Source organism: Triturus cristatus, chromosome 11 (genome assembly GCF_964204655.1).
Source record: "Triturus cristatus chromosome 11, aTriCri1.1, whole genome shotgun sequence".
NCBI lineage: Eukaryota > Metazoa > Chordata > Amphibia > Caudata > Salamandridae > Triturus > Triturus cristatus.
The window spans coordinates 529,862,045-529,886,701 of NC_140594.1; the positions used below are offsets into that span (position 1 = coordinate 529,862,045).

The 24,657-nt window shown below is 50.9% G+C and overlaps 1 protein-coding gene across 1 annotated transcript in view; it reads right to left on the bottom strand.

Annotated features, from left to right (window-relative positions):
• Window positions 1–24,657, bottom strand: part of LOC146784520 (disintegrin and metalloproteinase domain-containing protein 9-like) — a 1,652,657-nt gene that overhangs the window by 852,857 nt on the left and 775,143 nt on the right. Inside the window, exon 11 of the mRNA XM_085632972.1 lies at window positions 17,154–17,284. Within this exon, the coding sequence (XP_085489098.1) occupies window positions 17,154–17,284 (131 nt within the window). The remainder of the gene's footprint in view (window positions 1–17,153; window positions 17,285–24,657) is intronic.

Consider the following 24,657-nt stretch of genomic DNA (forward strand, 5'->3'; position numbering starts at 1 on the left):
TCTTCAGTCTGGTTAACACATGGAGTTATATTGTTACCAATTTCCCTGTTTCAATTCGCAGCATGCTTGAAGCATTATCCTATTGGAAGGTATGAACCGCTTGGTAGTACTTTTCTCCATGAATTATGGTTGTTACCTTTCAAATTCCGCTGTCAGCAGGAAGAAAATAAAGTATTCCTTACAGGGGAGGACTGGGATTATACCGCAGGACATTCCTTGGTATGTAAACAATTTAAATTCTGAGGCACTTGCAACATGTCAGCCCCTAATTTGGCCTGTTTTTTTAAAAGGAACTCCTGTCCCTGTGATAATTCCCACGCTAAATTTACTCTAACAGTAGTTATCTTATCCTAAATAACCACAATTGCTGCAGTTTACTGGCAGGCATTCTGCATATAGTAACTGTTTCACAATGTGTTACTTGTTGCAGCAATGTTCTTTTTCCACCCCCACAGGGAGTTGTTGATACCTCCCTGTGGCCTTCAATTCCAACTTTGAAGACGGACTTCAACAAGATAAGCAGACTCAAAGCGCTATTGTTTTAACAAGAGGTCGCTCTCACATCGGCTCGAGAGACCTTCGAAATGCAGGTGGCTAGAATTTCAAGTGAGATTCAGTTACTGCTGAATACAAATCTCCCACTCCATTTTGGGGAGTTAATGAACAAGTTACTTACCTTCGGTAACAATATATCTGTAAGAGACATTAGTTAGTGATGGATTCCTTACCTTAGAATTACCCCCAGGCGTCAGACTGGATTTGGAAAGTTTTCGTCAACAGTACCCCTGCGCGTCGGTAGGCGTCGTCGTGCGGCTCTGCGTACGTCAATGGCGTCGTAGTCGCCGAGGTGACGTCGCTGAAGCTACTTAGATGTGCCTACGCGCACTGACGTCAGTTCTGTACACGACTTACCGTGCCAGGAACGCAGAGCCATGCAAGCTACTGTCCACTGGTGCATTGAAACTAGGGCCCTGAAAGGGATGACCTTAACCTTAGAAATCAGTTTGCAGAACGGGGAGGATGGGTGGGGCGGTAAGGAATCTATCACTGACTAATGTCTCTTACAGATATATCGTTACCGAAGGTAAGTAACTTGTTCATCTCAAAGAGACACATTAATGATAGATTCCTTACCTTAGAATAGATACCCCAGCAATACAAACCCCGGTGGTGGGTCTGCAAACCAAAATCAGACCAGAAAGTCACGGCAAACAGAATGGCCAAAGAAGCAGTCTCTCCGGACCCGACTGTCAAGGCAATAATGCTTAGTAAAAGAGTACAGCGAGGCCCACGTGGCTGTCTGACAGATGTCTTGCAGGGGGACACCATGTTCCAAAGCAGTAGTAGCTGCTGTTGGCTTAGTAGAATGGGCGCGCAACCCCACCGGAGGTTCCTTTTTAGCCAGAGAATAACAGGCTTCGATACACAAGACGACCCAGCGGGAGATAGTCCTCATGAGTACAGCCCGGCCTTTCTTGGCGCCTACGTAGCCAACAAAGAGCTGGTCATCCACCCGGAACTGTTGTGTGCGATTCAGGTAAAATGAGAGCACACGTTTTGGGTCCAGACAGTGGAGCCTCTCTTCCTCTCTGGAAGCGTGCAGAGGCGGAAAGAAAGTGGGCAAGGTGATAGTTTGCCCTATGTGGAAGAGAGTAACGGCCTTTGGCAAGAAGGAAGGATGAGTGCAGAGTACAACCTTGTCTGGATAAACCGACAGAAAAGGAGGTTTACAGGAAAGAGCCTGGAGTTCACTCATGCCCCTAGCGGAGGTGATGGCAACCAGGAAAGTCTTCAACGTTAGTAAACAAAGAGGACAGTTGTGAAACGGCTCAAAAGGAGCGCATATCAAAAAAGTAAGATCCTGATTCAAATCCCACTGTGGCATCACAAACGGAATAGGAGGGAAAAGGTGAGTAATGCCTTTGAGAAATCTATTTATGACAGGGGACTTGAAACGAGAGGGCTGATCAGGGAGCCTGAGAAAGGCCGAAATTGCAGAAAGATAGCCCTTAATAGTGCCCAGAGCAGAGCCCTGCCGGGCCAAACAAAGAAGTAACAAAAGGACTTCTGAAAGAGGGGCAGAAAGGGGATCCACAGCATTTGCTGTGCACCATGCCACAAATTTGTTCCACCTGCAGGCGTATACCAATTTAGTGGAGGGACGCCTGGCTGCCAGAATAATATCAGAGACTTCAGGAGGCAAGTCAAATAGAATCAACAGTCGCCGCTCATTCCCCACGCATGGAGGTGGAGGCTGAACAGGTTTTGGGTGGAGGACCGTCCCCTGCTGCTGCGACAGAAGATCCTCCCAAAGATAAAGGTAGCTCGGTATACTAAACTCTTCCAGCCCAGTCCAGGGTCACAAGAATGACTTGGGCCCGGTCACGCCTGATCTTCTTCAGCAATCTGGGTAGAAGTGGTATAGGCGGAAAGGCGTACAATAGACCGCAACTCCACTCGTGACGAAAATTGTCGTGAGGGAGTGCCGCCTTGGAAATTCCAACGTGCAGAACTGCTGACATTGCGCGTTCTCTTCGGTGGCGAATAGATCTAACCAAGGCTCTCCCCATTGTTGAAAGAGACCTTGCGCCACCTCCGAGTGAAGACGCCATTCTTGATCCATCATGCACCTGCGGCTGAATTCGTCCGTCCTGGCGTTCAAAGAACGTGCCAAGTATTAAACCACCAAGGAGATCCCTTGATGTTCCAGCCATGTGCAGAGACGCACAGCCTCCTGACATAGGGTCCACAACCCCACCCTGCCTTGCATGTTGCAGTACCACATGGCGGTGGTGTTGTCTGTGAACACCTGCACTACTCTCCCCTTGACAGAGGGAAGGAATGCCTTCAGTGCAAGTAGGATCGCCCGGTGCTCCAGAAGGTTGATATGGAGCCTGGACTCCACTGGAGACCATAGGCCTCTGATCTTCGCCTCTCCCATGTGGCCACCCCATCCCAGGAGGGACGCCTCTGTCACTACTGCGTGCTCCGGTTGGGGAAGGGAGAGTGATCTGCCGCTGACCAAATGCTGGTTCGTGAGCCACCACTGCAACTGCTGTGCAGTGCCCTCCAAGATCTGGACGTACTCGGACAGGTCCCCTTGATGCTGGGCCCACTGGAATGTCAGGTCCCACTGCAGAGCCTGCATATGCCATCTGGCATGATTGGTCAGCAGGAGGCTATGAGGCCCAGCAGCCTCAACGTCATCCTGACTGAAACCCAGGACAAGGGTCAAAAGATCGGAATCATAGCCCGAATGTCCCGGACTCGCTGTTCAGGAGGATAAACCCGAAACTGCGCTGTGTCCAGAACCGTTCCGAGAAAGAGGAACTGTCAGTGCGACTTCGGCACATTGATGGAGAACCCCTACAAGTGCAGGAGGTCGTCTGTCGTCTGGAGGTGGGAGACAACTGCCTGGGGCGAGCCCGCCTTCAACAGCCAGTCGTCCAGATAGGGGGAGACTGAAAACCCTGATCTCCGCAGATGAGTTGCGACCACTGCCATCACTTTCGTGAACACCCGAGAAGTGCTAGTAAGGCCAAAGGGGAGCACGGTGAACTGAAAGTGCTCGTGGCCTACCATGAACTGCAGGTAACTCCGGTGGGCCGGCAGGACGGGAATATGAAAATAAGCGTCCTGCAAGTCCAACGCTACCATCCAGTCTTGTGGGTCTAGGCCTGACAAGACCATCTTGAACTACTCCTTCCAGAGGAAGCGATTGACGTTGCAAAGGTCTAAGGTAGGACACAGACCCTTGTCCTTCTTTGGAATCAAGAAGTAGTGGGAGTAACAACCATGACCTACTTCTGGCGTCAGAACGCACTCGATGGCCCCCTTGGCCAAGAGGGCCGCAACTTCCTGCTGGAGAAGTGCCAAGTGATTCCCCGACATGCGGTGGTACTGAGTCTCTAAGGGGAGGGATTAGCCCCTTCGGACTATCTGTAAAACCCACCTATCTGAAGTGATGGTGCACCAGTGGGGGAGGTGATGGTGAATTCTGCCACCCACTGGCGTTTGGTGAGCCTGAAACACCGGACTAGGAAGGTTTGGAGGCAGAGGCGGAAGGGGAGGTGGTATTTTGACCCGCCCGCTGGCCCCGTGACCCACCTCTGCGGGTCTCAGGTCCGCGGCTGCTCTGAGACTGGTGCTGCACAGGCCTGTGGCTCTGAAACAAACGTGTTTGGGCGCCCCTTCCTTGGCCACGAAAGGAGCGAAAAGCAGAAGCCAAAGGAGTGCGCGTGGCCGAAAGGCCCAAGGACTTGGCCGTAGCCCGCGAGTCCTTAAATCGCTCCAACGTAGTATCTGCCTTGTCGCCAAAATGGCAAGTGCCATTAAAGGGCATGTTCATCAGAATGTTCTGGACATCCCCGGAAAAGCCAGTTGTTCTCAGGCAGGCGTGGCGGCATAGTGCCACTGTCGTGGAAATCGCTCTGCCCAGCAAGTCGGCAGTATCAAGGCCACAACGAATTGTGAACTTGGCTGCGTCTCTCCCCTCACTAATAGCTTGGGAGAGCACCGTCCGGGCCTCCTACAGACACTAGGGCAGCACCTGCACAACCGTATCCCACACAGAGTGGGAATAATGGCCCAACAGGCATGCAGTGTTTCCAGACCACAGCCCTGAACTGGCAGAAATGAAAATGTCCTTCCCAAACTGCTCCAGGTTCTTGGATTCCCTGTCCAGTGGTGCGGAAGGGAATGCGCTTGGAGATGCAGAAGCTTGGACAACCAAGCTCTCAGGAGTAGGGTGTTAGGAAAGGAAAATTGGGTCACCCGGGGCCAGGCGATGGCATCTGGCCACGTTCCTATCCACAGGAGCCCCTGTCATGGGCCTGGACCAGGTGCCCAAAAGGACATCTGAAAGTGCATCGTTGAACGGTAGTAGCAGCTCCGTAGAAAAAGACGCCGGCCGAAGCTCTTCTGTCAGGAGGTTAGTCCTGATGGCCACTGTAGGGAGCTTGAGGTGAAGAGCCTCAGCCGCCCTACGCAACACCTCAGAATAAGTACCACCCTCCTCCGTAGCCACGGTAGAAGGAGACAGTATTCCAGGTTCTGGAGAAAAATCCAGTCCCCCTGCGTCTTCCAAATACTCTTCCCAGTCCAGTTCTAACTCGCATTGGGCTGAGAGAGGGTCTTCAGACGGAGCAGGTGGGAAAGAAGGTGGGTGGATAAAGGGATGGAAATTCCCCATTGGCTTCAGAATCGGCGTCGGCCGACACTGGTCCAGCACTGTCTCCACGTCGGGGTGGAAGCCAGGGACGGCGTCGGCCGGGGGGCATCGATGTTGGTGGAGGTCGTACGTGGCTAACCGGCACTGGCTGTGACCCAGGCATGGATCCACGGGGGTCTCGCGGCATTGAGGCCGGAGCCGGCGATGACTTCTGGGCCGGCGACGAAGGAAGGCGAGGACCCCGGTCGGGCCAAATAGGCGGCCCATAGCAGACAGGAGTTCCTGTAGCTGGGCCGGGGTCGCCGACGGACCCGGGAAAGGCGGGTAGGCCGTCGGCAACGGCCTAGGCTCCTCCGGACCTGCAGGGGTGGCACCACCCGCACCCTCAGCCGTGTCACGCGACAGGCTAGGGGAAGGCGAAGAGCGACACCGCTTCTTTGACTTCTTGTGCTTCGTCTTACCTGACCCCGAGTGTGAAGACTTCGTCGAACGATGGTGGCGGCTCCGCGACAGGTCACTCTACCTCCCACGGGACGAGGACCTTGAACAGCACGGAGCCGACTCCCGGGCCTCAAGAAACTTCGGGACCGCTCCCACAAAGTTTTCGGAGCCATGGACCGGCAGTCGGGGCACAACGAGGGGTCGTGGTCGTGTCCCAGGCAGTAGAGACACTCACGGTTCTGGTCCGTCACTGACATCATGCGGGGTAAAGCCTAGCAAGACTTAAAACCAGGCATCCCTATACACCAGGAGTCACAGACTGAAAAGAACAGAGACAAAAAGTCCCCAAAAATTGACTGGGGGTACTGCTCTCTCCGTATCTGCGCTTGCTTGCATGGAAAAAGAAAGAACTGACATCAGCGTGCGTGGATGCGTCTAAGTAGCTCCAGCGACGTCACCTCGGCGACTACGACGTCATTGACGTATGCAGAGCCGCACGACGACGCCTACCAACGCGCAGGGGTTCTGCTGACGAAAGCTTTCCGGATCCAGTCTGACGCCTGGGGGTAATTCTAAGGTAAGGAATCTATCACTAACATGTCTCTTTCAGATACACTAATTGTTTAATACGTCAGACACCGAAGGACTGGCTCTTTTTTATGTAATTTGTGGGATCCGGCCTGGTGTCATCATTTCAGACTATATTTGGTGTTAATCCTGCTTTTATTCATTCTATTTTTTCCAGTGTCCAGTGTCTTCGGTGGGTTTCCCCTGGTGCTCTTGCTAGTTGGTGGTGCACTTCTTGTTTGCGTGCTGCGTAATGGCTTCCTGTCCTGCGGTTCGAGCCAGCCTCGTTCAATTGTGGCTGTACCGTGAATGAATGCAGCAACTTTTTGGATGCTTGCCATTAGCCACTTTGGGCATCAGTTATCGGCTCAACTTCCACTACACCTTCTTCACCTGCGTGCAACCTGTGTTCTACTGTCGCCGGTGCCCATTCAATTGGGCCCTGGATATATGCCTCTCCAATATATCGCTCGTTGACCTGGATTATGAACTGTCGGTGGGTCCGTTGTTGGCCCATGACCAGAACTGTTCAGGGGACGACCGCTTGATGTATGCAGCTACTCTTGTAGTTCTGGCTGTTTGGAGTACCTGTGCTTCTGCGCAGCGCCTCTTACAGCTGAATGTCATCGAATTTCAAGCTGCTTGCCCTCTAATGCTCCTCGAAGCACAGGATTATGAGGAGCATGTCTGTTCATTTACTTTGCTTGATTGGTGGCAACCCTTTTTGGAGGAAGGGATGCCATTTCGGAACTGGTCGCCTTTTACAGTACACGTGATCTTTTCGCTTTTGTTGGACAATCTTAGTTTAACTTGGAGACCCACCTGCATGGCATGACATTTTATGCCGCAACGTCTGAAAGCTTATTCCATTCAATTTTTTCTTCTTGTTAGTTTGTTTAAAAAAATATTTTTTTTCATTTTTAATTTGGCTTATTGCGATTAGCTTTGGCTCTGCTTACCTACATGTTCTCTTAGCATCAGTACTACTGACCTAGCCAAGGGGAGGGTGTCATGTGGCCGGTGGGGACATTGTCAACATCACTAAGTTAACATGAGCCCTTCAGCCATGATTTAACTTTGAACACGTTACTAACTGCTTTTATTTTGCAATGATTCTGTCCGTGCCTTTCACATGGGAACTGTTCACTGTGTTTGTTCACTCCCTGTTCCTGGAGTTTAGTCAGAACATCGTGAGCAAGGTCGATAAACAATGCCCCTTGTTGTTCTGTTCTGGGCAGGCCCTAGCACTTAGACACAACATACCAATGCAGCTGGTGGGAGACTAGCATTTTGATATTACGGGGATGCGCACATGAGAAACACACACTTGTAGAGGGACCTTTCCAGGGAGAGGAGCAATACGGTTCCTATGATGTAGATATACCATCTAGTCACTAAGGTATGGGGTCTGCTGACAAAGCCCAGAGATCTTCTGTTACAATATTTGTACTATGCATTTTTCTGCTTGTTGTGGCACATATACTGCATTATAGAGCACGATAGTTCGGGGCGTGGCTAGTAGCCAGAGATGGCGGGCGTCTTAGTTGTGCTCCGGGACGGGGGCTCCATTATCCTGTCAATTGCAGCATTCCCGCGAGCTGAAGCGGTGTCTGTCTCCCGGACGATGCCCCTGTAGACCGGCGGACTGCTCCGGTGATCCTATGGCTGCGGCACGGGTCGCCGCTCCCGCTTGAAGTTGAGAGGCGGCTTTTGCGCCAGTCGGGGCCTGGCATAGAGCGAGCAAGCTGAAGCCGCGGGGCTCGAGTGCCGCGGAGCCTCCGGACGTGCAGAGACGTGCGGCTGCGGAGTGCACTCAACCTCCCGGATTGCGGCCTGGTGGAGAGAGACTGCCAATTGGGCCTGGGTGTTCTGGCCCCTCCTGCGGAGTGTCTCTGCTGCGCCCGCCTACCAACCCGCTACGGCACCTCCGGGGTGCATCCCTGGGTACCGGCTGTGGAGCCCGGTGTGCCTGCACAGCCTACAGTGACGTGACGACCAGCCTGTCCTGCCGACCTAAACCGGAGCGCCCACAGACACACAGATGGAATGCGGGACTGAGATGTCCCTGATGGCGGGCTGATCCTGGAACCCAATCGCGCTACAGGTCGGTGGCGAAGGGGTGGAATTGTGACGACTGGAGGACTACCTCCGAGAGCCTGCTGTGTCGCGGTGACCAGTTGCTCGCCTGCAAGAAGGGGCACCTCCTGGTGTTATTGGCGACCTCCGGGGTAAGACACCTACCGGGTGGCGACTGGCTGCGGTGGGGGCTACCGTGCCGATCCTGGACCCGGTGGATGGGCGCCCGCTGTCAGACCCACGCTGGACTGAGTGACTGTGCGGGACCGCTGTGGAAGAGTGCGTGGGAACAGCGGCGGTGGGCCTCAGGCCGGAGGCTTTCATCGCGCCACGTATTCGTGGAGGCTCCGCAAACTGGTGTCGGTGAGCTGTTGGCTGGGGCTATTAACTGAGACTACCGCCTGGAACCCTGCCACCGGGAGAGCAGCGTTGTTGTTCCCATAGCGGAGCCCTAATATCAGGGAGACTCTGTGGTCCTCGGATAGTCTGCCCTAACACTGAGAGGCCCCTTCCTTGTAGTTCCTCACGTGCCTGAACACTGTGGGCGCTTGGTTGCCTACCTGCCTTGTGGGGGCTTGTGCCTGGTCTGGGGACGGCTGTGGGGGTGCACGGCGTGGCCCGGTGGACTGCGCCTCCCTCTGCCGTGCGTGTAGCATATTGCCTGGGGCGGAAGCCCTCAAGACTACGTCCAACTTTCCTGGATTGTAGCACCCCCCCCTTCACCTTGGTACTGCGATGGGTAAGGGCAGGCCCAGGATACCTGTGCAGCCGTCCGGTGGGGACGCCGGGTCACGGCCTCCGGATTGCGTGGATGAACGCCCGGGCCCGTAGGCGGGGGTGGGGTCGCCGATGCCAGCCCCGGACAAACTGGATATGATCCTCAAAGAAATCAGAGACACTCGATCGGCGTTGGAAGGTCAGCTGGGGGTGATTTCGGTGGATCTGAACCTCCTGAAGGATGACCACAGGAAACTGACGGACAAGGTACGACACACAGACCAGGCGGTGGAGCCTTTGGTGACCCAGGTGGCGGCGCATACTGAACAGCTTAACCTCATGCTCCAGCAAATCGATGCCCTTCAGACCCGGGCCGACGATGCGGAGGGACGTGCGCGCCGCAACAACCTCCGGATGGTGGGATACCGGGAGGGCGTGTAGGGCCCAAACCCCACGACCCACATTGAAAACTGGCTGCGAATGGTGGTGGCCCCTACGGGATTATCCCCCCGCTTTACTGTGGAAAGGGCGCACCGCGTTCCTGCGAGACGACCTCCGCCGGGAGCCAACCCCCGCCCTATCTTGGCACGAATCCTCAATTATAGGGATTGGGATCATCTACTACAAGCTGCCCGTGACAATGGTCCACTACTTGTAGATAATGCCACCGTCCACATCTTCCCGGACTATACACAGGTAGTTCAGCGAAAACGCTTCTCCTTCATGGAAGTAAAGGCCGGGGGATTGGGGGGGGGGGGAGGTGTTTTTCTCCCAATATGATGTCATTCCCGAGATCGTATGTTCTGATCTCCTGGAATGCAAGGGGAATGGGCTCCATTCAGAAACGCCACCGGGCATTGGCCCAATTGCACCGCCGCCCGGCTCAAATAGTATGTTTTCAAGAAACTCAGCTACTCACTGCCGAGTCCCTGAAATTACAAAAACGTTGGAGGGGTCAATTCTATGCCACTTCATACTCCGCCTTTTCTAGAGGGGCTGCAATATGGCTCTGGGCAGGAGTCCCCTTTTCCTTGTTAGAGAGCCGGATTGATGATCTGGGTAGATATGTGTTATTGCGTGGCCTCTTGGATGGATTGCCCGTAGTGCTGGGCTCCCTATACGCCCCTAACGTAGATCATGCCCAATTCCTCTCCCGGGTTTCCGTAGCCCTGTCTGACTGGAGAGATTGTCCCTGGTTGCTTGGTGGAGATTTGAAAGCTGTGTTTGATGTCGAACTAGATCGTTCGCACCCTCCACTAGCTAGCACTGCTGCGAGAACCCGTGCTACGGCCCTGGGTCAATGGGCACGGGGTTGGAACTTGCTGGATCTCTGGAGAGCACAGCACCCGACTGATAGGGAGTACTCCTTTTACTCTTATCCCCATCACTTGCATACACGCCTGGATTACGTCTTGGGCTCGCCGACTTTGTCCTCTGCGGTTTCACACTGTACGTACTTGGGCAAAACCCTATCCGATCACAACCCTCTTGAATTATGCCTCCAGTGGGGCCGTTCTCCGGCGCCGATACCGACTTGGAGGAGGCAACCCCTTCAATTAGAAGACCAGGTCTTCCGTGATATCTTACAAAAGGCGATCACCGCATACTTTACTGTTAACGAAGGCACAGCCTCATCACATTCCATAGAATGGGAAGCCTTCAAGGTCTCTATACGGGGGTGGCCCTGAGCTCCCTGGTGGGAGCCCGTAGGGAGGTGATCCGGGACCCGACGGACCTGGAGGCGTCGTTGCAGGAATGTGAAGTAGCGGCCCAACGGGACGAACAGGCAGAGGAACCCTTACAGACGGCCAGAGTTAAGTATGCGGAGGCTCTAGAGCGGCTTCGCTTAATAGATTACAGGGCGTACACCCAGCGTACGCACTCGGAGGCTGACAGAGCGGGTACATTATTAGCTCGGTTGATTGCCCCCCCGGCCTGCCCTACTCCCATCCTGGCTATTAACACCTAACGTTAGTTTTCCGAAGGCGGGAGCCTACCCCGCATCGCTGCCTTCCAGAGAGAAAATCCGGAAGTCTCGCCCATGTCTCCTCCCTGCCGCGCTGGGATTGGTCCAGCGGAAGGGAGTGTCGCCAACGTGACCGGAGGCTCGACCAAGAGAGCCGCTACTCGCCCTGCAGGACGTCCGGTCGAGAAAGGAGCCGGAAGGTGAGTGGGCCTGAGCGGGGCTCCTGCGAAGCAGAGGGAGAGCTCCGCAGGCCGCCAGAGTCCTGAGAAGCCTTCTCACCGTGCTGAATCGACCCGAGAGTCGTGGCAAATTGAATTGGCAACACCGGCTACTATCTGTCCGACCGACCAAGTGCTATTACAAGAGTTTCGAGAACATGCCCGGACTCGGGTCCACAACCTCCACGGATATTACAAGTTGAGTTTGGATACATTTCACCCCTGATTGTCACTGCATTGAGTTGCAGTCAATACTGGTCCTGATGAGGATCCCACCAAGAAAAGGGATCTGAAACGCGTAGACCTTATTCTTTGAGGCCAATCTACCAGTTACGATTATAAATTGAGTCCGTTTTGTCTAAAAGAACCACTAATATTATTCATGTTGATGGTCTCTGTATTTGTATGTAACACCATTTATGTTTGTCTAGATATGTCAAAATGATAAGATTAGGATGAATGGGTATGAGTGATTGATTAGTTTGTGTGCTGTATGTTGTAAATGTTAGGAGACGCCCCAAAACATATAAAAGTAAATATATGTTCTAAAAACATTGTGGACATCACTACGAGATGTGTTTTTAGGTTTGTGGTACAATTCGTGTAAAACTTTCTATGTAATTTGAGTCATTTAAGATTAAATCTGACAGAAAAATGAGTCAACAGTGTTATTGTTTCAGTCATTACACTTTGTGAAAAGCTATGTTCTGAACAAAGGGCAGTATTGGCAGACTTTTTGTTATTTGATGTTATTAGGCTAGGCCTTGCTGCCATCTAAGCCAAGACCCGAGATTGTTTTTTCCTCTTATTAACACCGCGCAGCATGGACAAATCCAGACCCAATTGGGGATCAACGTGCCGTTTCGGACCCATTACGAGACACTCTATGGAGCGCATCCGGCACCGGGTGCAGACACGGTGTCTGAGTTCTTGGAACAGGCGAACTTGCCAGTGCTATCCGCAGCAGAAATTCTCGACTTAAAAGCGCCGATTACCTCGGCCGAGATCAGAGTAGCCATCAAGTCCCTGGCTCATGGGACCCAGATGCCCGGCTCGGACGGACTGCCCATCGAATTTTACTCCACATTTTCTCCTCTATTAATTCCCAAACTACTACAACTCTACACGACATCACTTGCAGAGGGGAGGCTGCCCCCTACCACTCGGGAGGCACTTGTCACATCCCTTTTAAAGCCAGATAAAGATCCCTTATAGAAATGTCTTCCTACCGGCCCCTATCAATCCTGAATACAGAATATAAGATTCTTAGTAAACTTCTTGCCAACCGCCTTCTCCCGCTTTTATCGCGGCTGATTCATACAGACCAATGCGGCTTCGTTCCACGAAGGAGTACGTCGCTGAATCTCCGGCGCTTCCACGCAATCCTGCATGCCTCCGGGCTTCGTCCTGAGGTGGCAGGATGTTTATTCTTGGACATATCGCAGGCATTCGACACTCTAGGTTGGTCCTATATGTTGGCAGTACTGGCAAAGATGGGCATTGCCCCAGAGTTGTGTGCTTGGATTCTGCTGCTCTACACCGCCCCCACAGCCAGGGCAAAGACAGGTTCGATAAACTCTCCGACTTACCCTATTTTTCGGGGTACGCGCCAGGGTTGTCCATTATCGCCCATTTTGTTTGTTTTGGCGCTTGAACCATTGGCCCAGAACCTTAGGCGGGTCATGATTCCCCATGGCATTCAGATGGAGGGTGTCCTGCATTCAGTCTCGCTTTATGCAGACGACATGCTGTTGTACTTTCACAATCTCCAGGCCGACAAGGGGGAGGTGGCAGATCTTTTTCTTCTTTTCGGGGAGGTCTCCGGACTGCACCTTAATGCTTCTAAGTCGGTAGCCTATTCCTTTGATGGTGCGATCGGGGGTCCGGAGCTCCGTTTCGGGTCCTTGTTCCTTAGGGTGGCACCAGTCACCTTTAAATACTTGGGGATTAATATTTATCGATCAGTACCGGATGTCATAGCAGGTAACCTGGTACGCACAATTTCTTCGTTACGCTCCCAAATTGCATTCTGGAATACACTGCCCATTACTGTTGCGGGACGAGTGGCGATATATGGTGATGCTGCCTCGCCTGCTTTATCATTTTGTCAACATCCCGGTGGTATACCCCGCTTGGATCTTTCGAGAGTTGGATGTACTGCTGACCTCGTTGGTCTGGGGCCTAGGGAGGCGCAGGGAAGCATTAGCTAGGCTGCGACTACCGAGCGGCGCGGGGGGGGTGGGCGCGCCCAACTTCAGGGCGTATTGCATTGCTGGTCAACTGCAATGGCTGGCATACAGGCTGGCCGGGAAAAACCTGTTTGAGATCGGCTACACCCCGCCACAACTAGCACGCGGTACATTACAGTCGCTGTTGTGCCCTGGAGCCCCTAGACGATCGGATCCCCCGGCCCTGCTGAAGATAGCAATTCATTATTGGTCAGAGCCATGTAAATATGCTAAAATCCAAAATCCATATTCCCCTAACATACCGCTTTGTGGTCTCCCTACGAGGCAGGGAATTCTGGGTGCCGGGCGATTACGGAGTTGGACGCAGCAGGGGGTGGAGACAATTGGAGCCTTTTTTCAGGAAGGCAGTCTGATGCCACACGTGGATTTTGTACGGGTAAATGGGGTACCCGATACCCAGTTTTTGCTTCATGCGGTGATCTCCTGATACATGCGGGCGCAGTGGAGGGAGACTCCTGCAGAACCCTCAACATTCCACCTCCTACACTCCCTGCATATAATGGGCCATGGGCGCTTCCTGGTTCGCTGGCTGTACCGGGGCCTCCGGGAACACACGCAGATCTCCTTAGCTCCTCTCAGGCTGCGGTGGGAAGCAGATTTGGCCCGGGCATTTAGTGATAGAGAATGGTCCTCTATCCTGGAATACCCAAAGAAAGTGTCCCGCAATTGCAGGTTGAAAACTATCCAATTATTTGTCCTCCACAGGGCTTACCTTACACCCCACACGCTGGGTAAGATGTATAACACGGCAGTAACGGCCTGTCCTCGTTGCCCGGCGCCGGATGCTGACCTGATACATATGCTGTGGCTCTGCCCGGTGTTGCGGAGATACTGGGGTTGGATAACCGAAATCTTAAGTGCAATCACCGAGCGCCCCTCCTGGGATGTAGCAGAGGCTTGCTTATTGGGTCTTTTACCACTCCCCCTTAAAGCGAAACTGTTGCGTCGTTTTGCCAATCTGTCATTAGCGCTGGCAAAACGCCTGATAACGCAGCGTTGGAAATCACGTGCCCCGCCGCGAGTGGAGACCTGGGGAGAGGAGGTGTTGAGATGGGCGGTGGCGGAGCGCGAGGCCCTGTGCCGCGAGGAGAGCCGGGGGCTGCGAAAGCGCCCTATATCCTTGGAATGGGCGCACCTAACTGAGCTGTTTAGGGGTGAGGTGGGGGAGGGTGGAGGGGACTGAGGAAGCCTCCCCCCCGATCCCCAGAATCCCCCCTGTATGAGCCGGAATGTATGTCAGCGAGTGGGCATGATGTTTGCTGGAACCTATCCCCTGGCATTGGGCGAGGACGTATCCCAATTGATGGAGGCTGTGTTCGGGTGTGGAGCGGTTGTACCTCCCCCCACCCCTGTGCCCTCTTGGTTTTCACTTATCTAATACTCCCTTAATGCGGCGCTGTGCTGACGACTTCCTTCCCCATGCCGCATGCGTGTGATGTGTTTTCCTTCCCCTCTTCTCTTCCCCCCTCCCCCCCCCCAGGGAATGCCTCGCGGCACGCAGACTGAGTTTTAATTGTGGCATGGTTTGGTATGGTGGGTGGGTTTAGTGTGGGCTTGGGAGTTTCGGGAGTTAGGAGAATATTAGACAGACACTGCCCCCCCATGAGTATACCATCTTGAAAGATGGGTATGCAATACAAAGCAAAGTACATGAATGGGGGACCTCAGGTTATCCTGAGGCGTTATATGATTACAATCTCGCACTTACTACATTTGATTGCAGGTTGGCATTTATCGCCTGCATTGCATTCTCTTCTTTATTATATATATGTTTAATGCGATGCATGCAATTTGTAACCCATTGCTCCTTCTCATGAAAAATTTAATAAAGTGTTTAAAAAAAAAAAATAGAGCACGATAGTTCAAAGAAATATTCTAAACTTTGTCGTGCATCTGAGTGCGAGCGAAAGCATTTTCACAAAAGGAGGTGCACCAAACAAAGCACATTTGAGTCCATTTGTATTTTCTTTATTTTCTTCCTCTATTTTGACATCAATATACAATCATAAAAGACAGCCAACATGTTTCATTCTTCAAAAGACCTTTGGAACTTCATCAGGGCTTTAAGGTCAGAATACAAATCTTTTGTTCTTGTTTCTATGTCTGGAAAGTGAAAATTCTTAGTGGTGAGGTAGCGATCCCAATATGCCAAAACTTCTCCCACCTTATAAGGGGTTTGTGCAAATGAACCATCTGGGTTGGGATCAAGGGAGGAAGTGCTCCCAGCGATGGAAATGTACTCCAAGTAACAAAGTGTACCACCGTGATACGTGGCTTGAAACCTTCTGCTCCTTCTCCCTCAAAAAGATCTCTCTACGAACAAAAGGGTTTTGCCTCGTGACCATGATTCCTGAGAGAGTCGGGAATGTGTTGTGTTCTGGGGTGTCTAATCATTTGCTTCTCTGTGAGTGTGTAGGAGAGCGAGTGAGACACTATAGCTAGTCGGTACTGGGCTCGTGGACACTAAGGCGGTGGGAAGGCTTAGCCCCTATACACCGAGGCCCTATACTCCTGTGCATAGTTCTGTATATGTGCAGATACCTACAACAAGAGAGGGTGATACATAAACCACGGACAACGGAGGAACGCAAATCAACACACAAACTAGTGTTCTGGTTTGCTAAAAAAGGGCGGGGTGAAACCCCAACACAGGAGGTGGGCAGGGCAGTGATTAAAGAACAAGACAGGAGGAATGGAGAAAATGATTAAAGAAAGACAAGGGTAGGGGGTGTGAATAAACAAAACACAAGGGAGGCGGGTTGGGGAAAAACAGGAAGGCGGGGTTGAGAAACTGCAGGCACAAACTCTCTTTGAGTGCGTGCGGGAAAGTGAAACCAGTAAAGAGAAATACAAACAAGATAAGGACATGAATTACAGCCGTCGGCAGAGCGTATTCGGAAAGACAAAAAAAGTTCCATGGATGAAAAGGAGTATTTGGGCCATGGGACACTGATAAGAAAGAGCACCCGAAGAGCAACAGAAAGTATATTGCTACAGCCAATAAAAATGGAGGAAAAGTAAGTACCAAGGACGCAAACAAATGAAAAGTAAGGGCGGGATATAAACTCCTTTTAAGATTTATTATTGAATACAAAAGATTTCACAAGCACGGCGCAAGCATTGTGGTGGCGAAACCTAACAAACAGGGCCAAAGATAACCTGAATCAGGGATCCTCACATGGGCCATGGGAGATGTCAACTGGAGTTGCTCAACAGGAGGGTCATGCTTTAGAAGCTATGGCTAGCAATAAAAAAAACACAGTCTCAATTCTCCAGTAGTCATCAGGCATTTTTTATTTTAATTTTATTTTAACTAAAGTAGGAGAGATGGTTTTAAGAAGAAAAAAAATGTACAGTTTTCTGATATCCACATAATCAAAGATTATGAATGATGAAGATCTCCATGTGGAGAACCACTTTGTTACTCTCCTTATACCTAAATGCAAACGGTGAAAATGTAGGTACCATACAGACATTCAAAAGATTTACCTACATTGATCTAAAGTTTGGGATTTTAAATAAATATCTCATTCGGAAGAAATACTATGGGTGTATAAAACCACAGCGGGAGCTGCAGTTTTTCTTGCTACATTTTTTAAACTTGATTTGACCTCTAGATTTCACAATTTTTTCTGGCACACTCGTATGGTTACATTTTTTCTGCGTGTTTCTTCATACATGATCGAAACATTTAAGCTGTATGGACACAAAATTTCACTATTTCACTTTGAATTGTTAAGGAGACTTACCCTGCGTCTGTGTGCATTAGACAAGTCGTTCCTGGACATTTACAGTTTCTGAAATTGTCATGATATAATCCAATGCTGTGACCCAGCAGATGTGCAACAATTGATGAATACTTCTCAACTGTCCCTGAAAACTAAGAAAATGAGACATATTTTTGATGAATATTTTCAAAAGGTTTCACACTGCAAGAAAAATATGCCATTGTCATTGTGTACTATCTTGATTGTTATTGAAAATTATTAAGTACAAGGCAGATTACACACATTTAATGATTTATTTTTTACACTTTTGCATAGCACTTTCAGCGCCACCCATGTACTTTCAAGAACAAGGGAACTCCACAATTTACAATAACCTGGGATGATGAATAATGTTGCAAAAACAGTGGTCTTTGAGGCTTTAAGAAGGAATCCTATCCAAGTTGGTTCCTATTTTCAATCGGCTTTAATCCTTGGAATCATCCAAATTTTTTGCGCCATTTGTCCGTTCAGTTATATGAATCCAGATACCGGGCAGTGGCTCCGGTGGTGCAGATAAATCTGCAAAGATTTCAATGTTTCTCACTTGCTAGAGCACATTGTTTTCACTTTTTTGTGAGCACTGGATCGTAATACTTGTACAAAAAAAAATTACTAAAAATAAGATGATTCTCTGCAATGAATAAATTAATTGCATTTCAATACTACAATATTGTCCTGCCATAGACTTGCCTTTGATATATTGTCTACAATGGGTGCTAAAGTTAATTATATAGGACTCCCTGAGTGTTTTTTCCTGAACACGATTTTGAGACCTATTGACCTCAACGAACCACTGTTTTCAGTGCCATCCAGGAATCAAAGCATCTAAATTAAACAAAGACTGAAATTTCATAAATCATAGTTGCAAGGGAATTAAAAAACAATATGAAAGAAAAGAGTTGTTGGGGGTGTGAATTACAAGATACGTGGTAACGTGGCGACCGGTGGGGCTCTTCGGTTTTTGTGCCCGGAGCTGTTTTCACTGGCCCGAGATGGATGGATCCTGCGCCTTTCCCCGCAAGCCTTAACACCACCTGCAGGTACCATACTTGAGAGTGGTGGTGGAGGCGGCCGTCGCTGTGCTTACAGCCTGCGCATGAACCCGGATTCCAAAAATATGACATATTTGGCTAAAATGTAGGTGGGCAGTCCTCTTCCCCCATTGCTGCATTGGCGCACAGCAGCAACTGGCAAATACCTGCAGGTATGAGCGCTTGGCCTCCACTGAAGACATAATGAACGCATTATGAGCTGATCCAGGGCCTTGGTGGGCGGTGACGATTGGGCACACCTTTCTCTTCAGGGTACTCTGCAACTGTTTAGTTTTGCCCCTACCTTCAGCAGGACAGAGAGGCGCCTCCTAACCGGGAGGCTTGGAAGGTCTTGCGAACTCTCTCCTGCAACGCTCGTTGCCAGCAAGTGCCAATCATCAACGCCTGGCTAGATCACTGCTACCTCTCTGACGCAGCATGGGCTGTGGAGACCACAAACAGCGGCAGCTGTCGTTTGACCTAATTAAGACCCCCAGACGGGAGGATGCTAGGGGGAGCTGATTGCGGGGATTCACCGTGCCCATCAAACCCCCCTGAGACTGGCCTTTCCTCTGCAGACAATGCCACGGCCATTATGGTGGAGCTGCTCGCCAGCTTCAAGGCCGTAGATGCGAGATTCGATACACTTAACACTTGCTTGGATGACATGCGCGGGTGGTTAGATCAGCAGGAGGCCCGTATTGACGCCTTTGAACAACGCATCTCTGAAATTGAAGACATCCAATCTTCAGTGAGTAAGTGGCTTGATCTCGTAGTGTGCCTCCTAAAAACAACGTCTCCCAAGGCAGAGTTTTTAGAGGCCAGGTCTCGCGGCAACAATATTTGCATAACTGGGGTGCCTGAATCTATGAACATGGGGCCCATGGCGGCCAATGTGGAGCATCTCTTGGAGGCCCTCTTTGGCATGGAGGCTGTTGGACTTGGCCCTTTTTGGCAGGTTCACCCCTAAACATTTGCCTTTCCTGTGACCTGGTATTGGTGGTCCAGTGTAAGGTGTGTGAGCTCTCTGAGTGCATGTGGTGAGATTGGCCTGCCCTCCCATAGGAATGCATGTAGGATATGTTTGTCCATGGTAATTCTTGGTGTGAGAGGAGTGCAGGGCCGAGTTTAGTATGTGCGAACTCATGAGAATAAATGCTGCGCAATGGTGTGCGCAGATTTATGGTGACTGGTGGAGAAGTGCCACTTCTAGAAGTTAGCATTTCTGTGTGCTGTGTGTCTGCCTGCCTGATGTGCAGTGCATGTCTGGCCTGTGATTGACAGGTGCTGGATGGTGTGGGGAATTCCAGGAGCCAGGGTAAGTCAGCCCAGTGGTGAATAGAGATATCTGCATGCAGATGGGAGGGAGGAGTTGCACCTGGGACCTGATTAAGACTTTGCCTTCCCTCCACAATGCTAGCTCCGCCCCTTGTGGTGCTTCTGAGCACCTAGCCCCCACCTGACAAAGGAGGGAGGAGCTGAGCAAAACAAAGTGCTCCAAAATTCCCCCAAACCAGTGCTGACTAGTATCCCCAAGCCCTGTGCTGTGCCACAAAGGAAAAGGGCATATAAATATAGGGTCTGTGACCCCATGAAATTGGTTAGTATTCCTGTTCTGATCCTGAGGGAGGGGGGGGGGCTTGCTGCTGCTGGGGGCCAGGAGGGACTGCCATGGGGGCTGCCTCTCTGCTGGAGGGCCCTGTGTGCTGGCCCATGGGCCCTGCACTGCCCCTTCATCCCTGAAGACCTCTTTGCTGGCAGCTTGTTGCTCCATTTCTTTATGCCTCAAGGACTTCTTGGAACCTCTTTTGCTTTTTCTTATAAATCTTCAGGACCTTCAGGACTCTGTGCCGCTAGCGCCTCGTGAGTGCTATATTTTAATTATTCCCCAGGAAAGGGGAGAACGTGGGCTGTGCAGCGCAGCTGCTGCAGCCCTTGGAGATGGAATACCGGCGTGAGGGATTCCCCCGGGATGCATTTGCTTATTTTGAAGCGGGTGCCCACCCACTTTATGGTTCTGCTTTTATTTTATTACGGGTGCCCGCCCTGCTCTAAATTTAAACTTTGGAGCGAGCCTACCCCTTGTATCCCCGCCGCGGCCCGAGCCGCTAAAGAGTTCTCTTCCGGGCCGCTGCCCAGCGCGACCCGGAAGGCAGGCGAGGTGGTGTCCTGGTGGGCGGGTCTTCCGAGACAGAAGGGAAGCCCCACGAGTGAAGAATTCAGTGTGCGGAGAGGACGGGAGCCCACCCCGCCTCCGCAACTTCTGGGGAGTTAAGTCCCGGGTCCCAGGAGGGGGTCCGGGTGAAGGATGCAGACGCCAGCGAGGCTCTCAGGAGTGAGAGCCCCGCCTGCTGCCCGGGAGAAGTCAGCAGAGGTGCCTAAAGTCAAGAGCGGAGTGCCGGTCTCGCCGCGAGAGAGAGCCCCACATGTGCAGTCCTTGTGAATTCCCAGTCCCAGATGGGGGAGCGGGTGAAGAGGAATCATGCAGCGAGGAAGAGCCCGGTGAGTGAGGGCTGATCTCGGGCGGGCGGCCACCATTTGTTTTCGAAGTCCCCGTGGGGGGGGCCTTATTTGTTCACAGCTCCCGGTGAGCTGCAACGATGGGGCATGATTGTTTTAGAGGCCCCGTGTGGCTCCAACGCTTTGGGGGCATGATTTCAGAGAAGCCCCAGTGAGGCCCCGTAGTCACAGATGTGCCAGGGCCCCTTTTTCTTGATCCTCAGCTGCACCGCACCAGCGCGGGCAGTTGCAACACTTTTGCATTTATTCCAAGGGAACATTGAGAGCCCAGGCCCTAATTTGTTATTTACAGCTGCCCAGCAAGTACTGGCAGCTGCACCGTTTAGGCTATTAATTTCTTCAGGGGCATGTTGTGAGTTAGGAGTGGATGCACTCCTTTGACCCATACTTTCCCAGCTGTGCAGCACTTAGTGCCAGCTGCACCGTTTAGGTTTGCGCAATTGGATTTCGCTGCATAGGCAGCAGCCCTGACATTCTGGACACAGGGCGTTTGAGCCCCTTTCAGATGGCCAGTTGGCCAGGGGGACTGGGAGATTTGTAGGGCGCCAGGCCCTAATGTGATTATGTGGTGCAAGGAAATGTGATTCATGTAGTATGATTTACGCACCCTGTTCTATACCTCTAAATGTGTTCCTATGATTATGAGGTTGTTTCGCATATTATGGCTTATGCTAGTGAGATTATGTTCCACTGTGTGATTTATGCCCCTAATGTGAAATATACTTAGGAGGTTAGGGTCTAATGCATTTAGACTTATGAGAGGATTGCATAATATGTTTATGCTGGTGAGGTTGGCGCAGAATGTAATTCGCGCCTGATGTGATACTGTGCATAATGTAGTTTATGTTACTGGCTGATGCTGAGTACAGTGGTTACCAGTAGTTACTGGTTGTGTTCTATGTTTATGATAAATCCTACATTTACTAAGTTCACTTTGTGATGGTTCTGACAGTGGTCCAGTTGTCCCCGTCAGGTGTAAATAATCCCTTGTAGATATGACCCAGTGCCAGGTGTCACCATGTATATTATGTGTTTACTATTCTAATGTGTTATGAGAATACAAAGGCTATCTTTGATATAACCTTGTGTGGAGTTCCTTTTGTAGTGTGCCTGGGATGTTGTTGCTGTGTGCATGTGCAAATGCTTTACACATTGCCACCGGGATAAGCAGGACTGCTCGTGCCAAGCTACCAAGGGGGTGAGTAGGGGTTATCTTTGGTGTGTAACTCCCTTGCCCTGACCAGAGTGTTGGTCCCTGCCTGGCTTTGGCGCAAGCCTTAGCCAACCAGAGATCCCAATTCTAACAGAGGCTTTCTCCCCAACATTCGCATTTGAGAGGGCTCACTGGGTGCTTGCCCCTCGATTGGCCCCCGGCGCTCCACCTGGATTGCTAATAGCCCGCCACGATCAAGATGTCGCCCTACGTCTGGCCAGGCAGAAGAGGGAACTCCAGCATCAGGGTATGTTGCACTTGTTATTTCCCTACTACCCCCCCCCCCCCTTGTACAAGAAGCACGGCATCAATTTCAGGATGTAAAATGGCACTTGCGAACAGCAAATATACAACATGCAATGGTTTATCCTGCCCGTCTATGCGTCTTATTGGATTAAAAGACTTACATCTTTGATTCGTCCTCCTAAGCTGCAGACTTCCTGAAGCACCGCAAATTGAACCTGAATTCCACCCCCTAAACATTGTTTGGAATGGACACTTCGATTCGGTCATGGTCTCTGTGAACTGATGTTCTGTTTGGTTGCCCTGCGGATGACTGCCCCACCATGCCGAAAAAGAAAATGTCCTGCTTTTCCTTTGTTTCCTTTTCTCTCCTTTGCTATGCAACTTTTCTCATTCACTGGTTGCATCCACATTAGCGTCATGATGAACACTGTCTCCCCTGGAATGTTGCCTACCCCCTAAGAGATCTCCTAAGTTTCTTTGTATTGGGAAAATTGGAATCAAGGGATGCAGGTTGGGGGGCTATCCGATGTGAGAGAGGGGTGAAGGGTTTGAGGTTGTAGTTTTACTTATTGATATCTTTGCTTGCCATATACAGGGTGCTACATGCATAGTTACTCAGCCTTTTCCAGATGGGTGTGGTGGCGCTTCACTGTCTGTCTCGATATGCCAACTATTACACAAATGGCTGAGAGACCTGTAGCATTAAAGCTCAAATGAATGTCCTGGAATTTGAAAGGACTATCTAACCCCAGTAAGGGAAGGAAAGTCCTAGCTTATCTTACTAGACATGCGGTGAAGGTTACTTCCCTGCAGGAGACCAACTATGCCCCCAGGTCAGACGATTGCTTTGCCTCGAACTGGGGAGACAGTTGTTTCTATGCTAGTTATATCACCTATTCCAGAGGGCTTTGCATCCTGACAAGACAGTCCCATTTACACTGTACAAGGTACTTAAAGACCCTGAGGGGCGATATTTGTTGGTTGCCGGTAGTCTTGGAAAGCAACATTTACTGCTGGTCAATATCTATGCTCCTAACATAGATATGTCCGATTTCCTCCTCAATATTTCTGCGAATATTTCTACCTCACACATTGATTCTACAGTAATAGGAGGTGATTTCAACTTGACATTGCAACCCACCCTGGACACCACGGAGCCTGACCACATCACCAAACCACACTCTGTGAACGCACTCCAAACAATGCTACAGACTCACCTATTGACGGACGCCTAGCGTCATTAACGCTCCACTGACAAAGGTTTCTCTTTTTTCTCAGAGCCACACAGGACATGGTCCCATATAGACCATTGGTATTTGTCTCCAGATCTTCGTGTTCACACAATCACAGTGGACTATCTTGCTCAAACCTTATCGGATCACTCACCTGTGCTCTTGTCATTTACAATTCCCAGCGTTGCGCAATTGTTACGGTACTGGAGGTTTCTGTCGGAGGTCTTGCTTGACACTGTCTTTCATAGCGAGGTCAGAGGCACGATAGTTGAATACTTCCAGACAAACGTAGGGTCAGTGCCCTGTTACACCACAATATGGGAAGCTTTTAAAGTTTATATGCGAGGGATAAGCAGGCTGGTGTGCTTCACACTATTTGCCGAGATTTGGACGCAGCAGAGAAAGCGCTTAAAGAGCTCGATGCCCCGAGCCTGACGGGGGCTCACCCCTCCTCTCTACACTAATGGGTGACTCTCCTGGCGGAATTTCAGGAACTTGCCACCCGAGAGATTAATTACATGGGCAAATACACTCGGGCCAGAATATATGTAGAGGGAGAACCGCATGGCCGGATGCTGGCGGGACTCCCCCACCCGAGCCATCATTCTTCCTTCCTTCATTACACAACTGCAGCTGAACAACAACACTACTCTCACCCAGAGTTGTGATATATCTTCAGCTCTTCACTCTGAATACTCTAATCTTTACACAACCCGCTCTCCACCATCTGACACGGCCCTCAATGAATATTTGGCTGAGGTGGAAATGGTGTGGATGGAGGGGGGCAATTATGAGTTCATAGCTGCGCCAATAACTGCGGATGTAGTGGTACATGCTATAGATGATCTCAACGGCTCTCATGCCCCTGGCATGGATGATCTTGCAGGCATTTTCTATCAAACTTGCAAAGCAATATAGGCCTCCCATCTTGTAGAAGTACACGCAGAGGCCCTGGAGGCTGGTGCATTTCCTATGAAGCGCAAAACCGTCATTACCCTGCTTCTCAATCCAGGCAAACTGTCAATAGGTGCGCCTCCTACCGGCCCTTATATCTGATCAACCAGAAATATAAATTTTAGCCAAAATACTGGCTATCCGTGTCTCTCTCCTGGTGGACCAGATTATATCTCCTTTCCAAACACAATTCGTCCCAAAACAGTCTACGTTGGTTAATCTCCATACGATATTTGCGATAATTAGTCAAATCGATCCGACACTACCTGCCGACGCGATACTACTAGGCG